This window comes from Megalobrama amblycephala, linkage group LG12 (assembly GCF_018812025.1).
Source record: "Megalobrama amblycephala isolate DHTTF-2021 linkage group LG12, ASM1881202v1, whole genome shotgun sequence".
NCBI classification, from domain to species: Eukaryota; Metazoa; Chordata; class Actinopteri; order Cypriniformes; family Xenocyprididae; genus Megalobrama; species Megalobrama amblycephala.
Window position 1 is genome coordinate 8,316,791 of NC_063055.1, and position 10,154 is coordinate 8,326,944.

General features: G+C 35.2%; 1 protein-coding gene across 1 annotated transcript; it reads left to right on the forward strand.

Moving 5' to 3' along the window:
- The first annotated feature begins 351 nt into the window (after positions 1-351).
- endog (endonuclease G) lies at positions 352-8,058 on the forward strand. Its single transcript, XM_048210326.1, has 3 exons — positions 352-1,052; positions 6,748-6,857; positions 7,435-8,058. The coding sequence occupies exons 1-3, from the start codon at positions 507-509 to the stop codon at positions 7,712-7,714; spliced, it is 936 nt and encodes a 311-aa protein (XP_048066283.1). The 5' UTR covers positions 352-506; the 3' UTR covers positions 7,715-8,058.
- Positions 8,059-10,154: the final 2,096 nt, after the last annotated feature.

Genomic DNA, 10,154 nt, shown 5'->3' on the forward strand with positions numbered 1-10,154 from the left:
ATATTATATTAAACTTGAATATAATATATTATTATATACTAAAATGAATTTTAATAAACTATAATAGTATCTCAACGATACTAAATTAACAGTTTTGACAGGATTGAAAGTGATTTTAAACCTATTTAAATATTTACGATAGAAACCAATTAGAAGAATGGAAAAATAAAAAAGTTTCCATTTTAGAAGTCAGAGGGTACATGGTTAAACATCAGCTCAAACCAAACTTTAATTTAAACAAAACGAATAATTTAAACAAATATCATCCACAAGCGTTTGGGATATGAAAATAAACTATATAATAAGAATGGCACTGTAACTTTAATTTTGAAACCGCGTACTGCCTTTTAAAGAAATGAACGTCATAAACATGCGACTAAATGTCCTATGCACTTGTTTAGCCGGTTGGACTGACTCACATGGGTTATGTATAAACTGAGGGCAAAATAACAGCACGCTCATTTTATTTAGATAAATTAATTAAGTGTATCTATTAAACGTAAACGATGCATCGTGTTTTCTGCTCGCGGTGGGTTTTATCCGGGCTGTCACTGACAGCTGGCATAGGCATCGGCGCCACCTTGACAGCAGCCAGTGATCGCCTTAATAAAAGCCGGGACACGAGCCACAGCGCTGGACTGCTGGACCGCGTGCCGGTCATCCCGATACCGAGCGTCGATGCAGCGTCAGAGATCAACACGTACCAACCGGGACAGGTCGCTGTAAGCAAATCTACAGCTGTGATGAAGTACGGCTTCCCGTCCCTGTCCAACATCAAGAGCAGAGAGTCTTACGTAACCTCTTACGACCCCAGAAACAGGACTGCAGCGTGGGTCATAGAGCAGCTCAACGCCGACACGATTACCGGGACATCGGACAGAAAGTTCTGCGATTTTAAAGAGGACGACTCGGTCCATGTTTACCACAGATCGAGCAATGCTGATTACAAGGGTAGTGGGTTTGACAGGGGTCATCTGGCTGCAGCAGCCAATCACAAGTGGAGCCAGAAAGCCATGGATGACACCTTCTACCTGAGCAATGTGTCGCCTCAGGTGAGCTGGAACTCAACGGGTTCTCATATGCTCTATAACAGCGCTGATGAAGATCTAGAAGTAGAATTAAAATGGAATAAATTTCGATCCTTAGACTATATTAATAGTCGAGGTTTAAAATGCCGACTATAAAAATGTATTTCACTTATTTTATTTTTATTTATCAATAATTTGTTTATTATTGATTAGTAAACCTTTACTGAATTCATATAAATGTTTAATCAATTAAGAAAAAAATATTTGAAGTGGATATATAGGAAAATAAATAATATATGGTATTAATAACCAATGTTTAAAATGCAACCTAGCTAATGGATATTTAATTAATAAATTGTTTTTTATTAAAAATTAAACTTTTGATCTAATCAATTAAGTTTTATAAATATACCAGAAAATACATATTTATTACGTAATATTATTTATTTAATATATTTTTAAATATCTATTTATCAGATATTAGTTAATTATTAATAATGAGATCTTTACTAAATTTATATAAATGTCTAATCAATTAAGAAAAAAATATTTGAAGTGGATATATCAGAAAATAAATAATATATGGTATTAATAACCAGTTTAAAATGCAACCTAACTATTTTTTTAGTATTTATTAATACATTGTTTTTTTATTAATAATTAAACTTTTAATGAATTTATATAATGTCTAATCAATTAATTTTTTAATATCTATTTATCAATTATTAGTTAATTATTAATAATGAGATCTTTACCGAATTTACATTTCGTCTAATCAATTAAGAAAAATGTGTATTAAATATATCAGAAAATATATAAGGCGTAACTTGTTTTGAACTATCTTCCATTGTCTTAATATCAACATCCAGTGAGACCAATTTAAACAGCATTAATTAAACAGAAGTTGCGATAGTCTTTTATTCCCTATTGTGATGTATATCCGAATGAAACAGCTTCTCAAACAAATAAAAATTTAGGACGGAACCTGATTTTGTCCATCGGGAATTTATCGGAAAAACACGTGATCGGAGAAGAGATGTCGTTGCAAGAGGGAGGGGAACTTATTTTGATCAAAGATTACAAGGGCACATGAACTTTAAATTCTTTTAAAATTCTTAATTCATATTCTTACTCATTAATTCATAAATTCTGATTTTTCACCAGTTTCAACCTGGTGTTTTTGTTGGTAGGAACTGAACTCTTGCTTTATACAGTCAATAAAACCACCAGTCATTTAAAGTCACGTCAATGTGCCGGCGGGCTTTAGCATATCATTAACTATTACCGCTCTGAGGAAGGCAGCTGTCTGACTCTGAGATGACAAACAGGAATATGGTTTGTAACATTAGCAACTCATTATTAGCTGTTTGATAGTCAAAGAACTTATACTGACAAGAAGTGAAACTCAATAGAACGTTCCATTGCAACACCGGCGCCTAGCAGCAGCCATATGGTTCCACCATTTTGGGGTGAAAGCGAGTCGGCAGTCCACTAGTTTCTATGGCAATATCAGCTGCTTTGTTAAAACAAAACGTACATTAAAGGGGCTCTATGTAAGATTTTTACTTTAATAAAGCCTAAAAATACCCCGATATGTTTGCAGATATTTAGGAAACATGCTAAGTTCACCTACTTGTTTCTCAGAAAAACAATGCTACAGCCAGATATTCTACTTTGAAATGTGCGTTCCGTGTCGGAATGTCTGTCTTTATTTTGGTCTGTGCGAAACCTTGTGTTGTCAGTTTATCCAATAGTATTTTGACATCACAGATTGCCAGTTGGCTGAAAACCGCGCGTATTGCAACTATGGAAACCAGAAAACAAACTGGGTCAGAGAATCGCAGATCTTCCTGACCTAAAAAGCCTCTGCATCTATCTAAAAATCTCTATGAACAACAGCATATTGAAACAGATAAATCAACTCATCAGCTTACAGCAGGGGTCATCAACTATATTTGTCCAAGGGCCAGAATTTTTCACTGCAGACACTGTAAGGGCCAGATACTCGTAATATAAAATAAAATTCGAATTGTATACTAATATGTTATTATTTGATATACTAATTCTAATTCCAAATTTATGTTACTTTTTACATATTACCTGTACTGCAGCAAGCCACCAGGGGGCGATAGCGATATTTTAGGCTTCATATTCGTGAGGCTGTCAAGCTGTCCATCACTGTCACGCAATTGTGCGCAAATCCCAGGCAAGGAAAATTTTGACATTTGTGAAAAAATGAGCATGTGAAACAATAAAAGATGTTCAATGAGAGCAACGCGTTTATCGTCATTCTTGACTGAAGGCAGGCTATGGCACAAGCTACTTTTCAGAAGGCTTTTTTTTTTTTCATTAGATTTAAAAATAAAAAAACGGTTCTCATTCCCCCTTGAATAAGGCCGGCGACACACTGGCTGCGTGGCGTGTCCGTTTTTATTTCGGCTCCCATATTTAACAGGTTGGAGTTTGCACACTGAGACGCGCGTCTCAGGCGCGCTCGAGCCACGCAGAAAACGCGTGCATGCTAGAAATAGAACCGACGCGTGTTCCAGCCCTATGGTTCCAGCAACGGGAGTGTTCTCTGGCTCTGAGCTTGTGTTTTGTTGCTTTGACATTGTGGAAAATAGAATAATAGAAACAAAATGTATTAGCATTTTTACCCGTTATTATCAATCTAAATTAATCTTGTTTTTAATTTAACTTAATTTCATTTTTCTTTATTTAAATTTCGTTTTTTCTTTATTTAAATTTCATTTTTTCTTTATTTAAATTTCGTTTTTCTTTATTTAAATCTACCCTTACTGTGCCAATTTGTTAGTCAGAAAAATATTAGACTACCTTAAAAGTATTGCTTAATTTAACAGACCTGTGTGTGTACGTTTTATATCACTAGTGCAGTGACCGTTCTCGGAGCATAAGCCCTGCCCGCGTGAGGTGCGCCGCTTCCCGCTCGCGCTGCTCTGACTGTAGTTTACTAAAAGTTTATTAATTCTGAATGTGTCGCGTCTCGCGTGTCCATCTATATTGCACCAAATGCGACACTGCACTCCCTTGTGAAGTCGATTGGATGAACGGTTCTCGAAATAATATAAACGCAAACGGACATACAGACACAGATTCCTGCCTTTATTAGAGAGAAAAATATGTTCAGCCCCTCTCTCCGAAGCTTCGAATAGTCGATGTTCATCAAAAAATGGTATTCGGACCAGCCCTAAACTTTTTCCTCTTACAAGGCTATTCCTGATTTCAGTATTATTCTGGGGGCCGGATGGAAATCTCTGGCGGGCCGGATTTGGCCCGCGGGCCGCCAGTTGACGTTGCATGGCTTACAGTGTGCAAGTCTCTTCAGCTTTCATTGTCAATTGCGCTCCCTATTGTTACTGGCAACCCCTTGAACGAGGAGGCGGGGCAAACAATATTTTGAATTTGGACTGCAGTACCTATTTTGAACACTGGGTGTCATTATTACATAGAGCCCCTTTAAAGCTGAAATCCAACCTGAATGATGACAACACAGAATAAAATACTATCACTGGTGATCATCAAATCCTTTTAACAGTTTATTTTACAGACTTTGTGTTTAAGTCTTCCACTTTTTTCACAAAACGTTTGCTCTCTAGAAACACAGTCAGTTTGGGTTAAAATTCTTTGAAGTTCATGTATTAGCATTATAAACACTGAATTAATACCAACAGATGAAATTAAATTAAGGACATGCATCAGAAAAACTGGGAATGTTGGACAATAAATATATAATAGAATATAACAGCTTGACAGTGAACTGTTTTTGCAGTGTTGTCTTATATTAATGTCCGTTAAAGCAAGACTATGTAAACAAAAAAACACAACCACTGTGTCCAAAAGTGGGAATTATGGGATAACAGACACAGCAATGCATCGTGTTCTATAAGGTCATTATGTTTGTAGCGTGATCCGACCTTTCCGACCTTGTGGAGTAATTTACAATTACTATTACTTCACTAGGTCTGAAATATATTGTACGTTTTAATCCCCTGGATCATGCTACAAACATGATGATCTTAACTTTATTATTCATTTATTCATTTACTATTAATAGTAAACATGTAAATATCCAAAAAATGGAAATACTCAATAAAGTAGGCTAACTACATTACCTCAGATGTGTAATGGTTGGATTCCACAACTGATAACATAAAACATACATAGGCTAAGACAATACAACATTTACTGTAGGTGTCATAAAATTTACTGAATTTGAGAAATTTTCTATTGCGTTTCTGATTTGGCTGTAAGATTCACCGATTTTGGGTGCATAAGATGTGATGGATTCTATTGTCCAGTTGGCATTTTCACCCCAGAATGGCTGCCGTGCTACTGAAGCGCCACCTAGTGGCTGTTACCCAAAAATCATCAGAGTTTCGCCTCTTGGGTTCTATACTCTTTGACGTAGTCAAGCAAAAGGCTAATCATATTAATAACCGTTATGTGCCCAACGTTGTAAAAAGCGATACCGTTGTGCAGTTTACCTCTGTAAGTTGACCGAGTGGATCTCTGAGCTCATGCGAGTGAGTGGAGGCGGGGCTAATTAGCATATTCATAGATCTGTGTATACTAAATGAAGCAAGGGTGTAGAGTTACATTCAAGCTTTTTCTAGGCACAAAGAATTTTTTTCACAGAAAAAGTTTAAATATGTCATTTTGGTGATCAAAGATGAGTTTTAAGGGATAAAATTATTGATTACAGGGGAACTTTGAAGGTGCCATCGAATTGAAAATTGAATAACAAGAGTTCAGTACATGGAAATGACATACAGTGAGTCTCAAACTCCATTGCTTCCTCCTTCTTATATAAATCTCATTTGTTTAAAAGACCTCCGAAGAACAGGCGAATCTCAACATAAAACTGTTACGTAACAGTCGGGATCAATAATATGTACGACCCCAATATTTGCATATGCCAGCCCATGATCGAGGCATTAGACAAGGGCAGGCAGTATTAATGTCTGGATGTACACAGCTGAATCATCAGACTAGGTAAGCAAGCAAGGACAATAGCAAAAAATGGCAGATGGAGCAATAATAACTGACATGATCCATGATATCATGATATTTTTAGTGATATTTGTAAATTGCCTTTCTAAATGTTTTGTTAGCATGTTGCTAATGTACTGTTAAATGTGGTTAAAGTTACCATCGTTTCTTACTGTATTCACAGAGACAAGACTGTCGCTATTTTCATTTTTAAACACTTGCAGTCTGTATAGTTCATAAACACAACTTCATTCATTATAAATCTCTCCAACAGTGTAGCATTAGCCGTTAGCCACGGAGCATAGCCTCAAACTCATTCAGAATCAAATGCAAACATCCAAATAAATACCATACTTACGCGATTAGACATGCTGCATGACGAACACTTTGTAAAGATCCATTTTGAGGGTTATATTAGCTGTGTGAACTTTGTTTATGCAATGATAGAGTCGAGAGCTCAGGAGGGGGCGGAGAGCGCGAGCAATTAAAGGGGCCGCAGCCTGAATCGGCGCATTTCTAATTATGCCTCAAAATAGGCAGTTAAAAAAATTAATTAAAAAAAATCTATGGGGTATTTTGAGCTGCAACTTCACAGACACATTCAGGGGACACCTTAGACTTATATTACATCTTGTAAAGAGTTTGCTCTTTTTTTTCTATTTCCATGGGTAATTATGGCTAGTAATTTTGTGGATATCTTTCCTCACAGAATCCTCATTTAAACCAAAACGCATGGAATAACTTGGAGAAATATTGTCGTTCTCTCACCAAGCATTACCAGAATGTCTTCGTGTGCACTGGACCACTCTACCTGCCCCGGTAAAAGTCTGTCATTATGCTCCGAAATCTGCACTGCCTGTATGATATGCCAATACTAATTAACCAATAATTATACTGGAAACAAACCAGACTATGCCATAGCAAGGCTCACTTCTTAAAGGGATAGTTCACCAAAAAATAAAAATTCTATCATTTACTCATCCTCAAGTTGTTCTAAACCTCTATGAATTTCTTTCTTCTGTTGAACACAAAAGAAGATATTTTGAAGAATGTTGGTAACCAAAACTTTTCTGCTCCCCATTGACTTCCATAGTATTTTTTTTTTTTTTTTTTTTTTTTTTTCACACCATGGGAGTCAATGGGGACCAGCAACTGTTTGGTTACCCACATTCTTCAAAATATCTTCTTTTGTGTTCAACAGAACAAAGACAGAAACTAAAAAGTTTTGGGTGAACTATTCCTTTAAATCAAATGTAAAATCTTGGTCCTGAGACAAAACCACTTGAGAACCACTGCTCTAAAATTAGCCACGTCTAATATGCAAGATGTTTTAAGATATTTGAAAATGTTTTATCAATGAAAACTGAACTTAATATTTTCCCCCCTGCACCTGCAGACAGGAACCTGACGGGAAAATGTATGTGAAGTATCAAGTTTTGGGAAAGAACCATGTAGCCGTGCCGACTCACTTCTTTAAGATTGTGATTCTGGAAAAGCCAAGAGGAGACGTGGAGCTGCGGTCCTATGTGATGCCCAATATGCCAGTGGATGAGAAGATTCCACTGGAACGCTTCCTGGTCCCCATTGAGAGCATCGAGAGAGCGTCCGGACTGCTGTTCGTACCAAACATCATGAAGAGGACCAGTGGTCTGAAAGCCATTACTGCAGGGCCGTGATGAGTTTACACTGATTACTGAGGGGGAATGGAAAATAAATACCTCAAAATGCTCATTATGTCACTGTTAAACATTCATAAAGTTGCTGGAGATATTATTTAATTTTTAAGATATGTGGAAAAACTACTGAGACAGATCATATCAATCACTGGCAGTAATTATCATTGTCTTATGTTGTATTGTTTAATAGAGATCTAGTACCTGTACTGTTTTTTAGCTGTCAGCCAAAAACAGGGTTTTTAACATGAATTAATGCTGAGCCAAAACTCAGTGTGAAATTAGATTTTAATTTAAACTGTGAAATTTCATTTGTACTACTGGAAATAAAAAAATGTATAATCCTTTATTAGTGTCATATTCGTATTGGTGTGTTCTTATGTGATGAGTCTCCAGAATTGAATGCTAGAAACAATATAATTTCAGCAAATGTATATTTTACATTTCTTTACACACATTCATGCCTTATAATTATAAATCTTTTTGTACGCTTCATTTTTCCCTTTATTGTCTGTTTTTAATATACTATATATATACTATATACTAATATATATTCATTATTGTCAACAAATTAAAACACACAAGCCTATAATTAGCCATACTTTAAGTATATACTCATGTATGCAGCCAATATAGTGTGTATCAGGCAACAGACCTGGAAATAATGAGAATGAATTTCGTTGAAGTTACCAGGCATTTAGAAGGACATGGAAAACAACACAAATACTGGTAAAGACTATTCTCATACAGCATTAATTTTTATTTTTTCCATGCCACACTGATTTGAGTCAGTTTAAGGGGAAGTGAGTGATAATGTCATGTCAGATTTTTGATAAAATAAAGAGAAAAAAATTAAAAGGTAACTGTGTTATGAAGAGTATCATATCTGGTTGATTTGAAGCGGAAAGGGTTGCTGTTTCCAAAACTAATGTCAGTTTAAATTGTGAGACATGTTTTATTTCATGTCTCAAGCATCAGTGACCAAAAATATTTGCTGTACATCGCTGTAAATGAAATTCATCAAACATAAGTTTGTTGTAAACAACCCATATGTATTACATAACATTCCTGCTTCAAACTTTAAGTATTACTTGTCTTAGGTGTGTTATCTATTTTAGGTTGTTGTGAACTCTATACTTTAAGAAATGTAAGATTAAACTTTGAAAATCTCTCATTGGCATTGATTAAACCTTCAGCGGGTTCAAAATGTAACCGACGTCATCATAATGATTGCATATACTGCATTTCCATTGGTCTTCTTTCTTACATGTACTTGCATAATGAACTGTGACTGGCCACGTCTTCCTTTTGTATTTAATTTATATAATTCCACTTTCAGTTAAATAAAGCAGGTCGTCAGGTCACATTTACACTGTGTAGTTACTATTTATTCTCGTGTGCCGTCAAATAAGACCGCAGTGTCTCTGAAGGAGCATTTCATTCATACAGAACCAAAGCCTAAACTTACCAAACACTATTATTTGCTACCTTCAGGTACTGCTATTTCCTTCAGAAAATGCATGATGTGTTGATCAATGTCATTAAAATACATGCACTTACACTTGAAGACGACTAGATGGCACTATGGTCTCAAAATTACATTTAAGAGAGACATTACGAAAATGAAGAGGTCAAGGTTTTGCCAAGAGGTCAAAGTATGTCTGCTGGTAGATGCCGTAATTACACCTTATGGGAGCAAAAACATCGTTCTCTATTGACGTCCATTCAAAAGTATCCGTGTATTCTGATGAAATACAATGTTTTTGAAATATATACATAACAAATACATTTTATTTCATTATATTTAATTGTATTATTTATAAGTTTTACTATTGCCACATTTTTTGACAGCTCATAAACTCTGAAATTAACTACTTATATATATATATATATATATATATATATATACACACACACACTTTTTTTTTTTTTTTTTAAGATGAAGGTCTAGGAATGGCAAACAAATCAGTGGACCAGAACTAGCTGTTGTATAATACACACTTCATTTGATTAATGACCTATTTTAAGGAACAATGAAACAAATCAAATGCTTGAAAGTAGTTCTTTAAGAAAGACCTTAGTGATAACACTCATGGACAAATATTTAGCTTTTATTTTGAATGGCACTCATTGAAGTGCACCCATCTTGACAATGGCATTCTACATGGATATATACATTCTGTCCATAGCATTTACTTAACTTTACACAGGTGAAACAATATATCTTTTTCTCAACAACAGTATTTTTCTTGTACTGTACAGTAAACTAACAAATAAAGTCAGAACCTTGAAATAGCTAAATAAAACTTTAATAATTCTAGAGGCAATTGTACATGAATTGCACAGAACATTTTTTTTCCAACACAAATGACTTTTCATATATTGGTATGTCTTCTGTTCATGTATGTACATGTGGTAAAATGGTCAGCGTAGCTCTGAAACG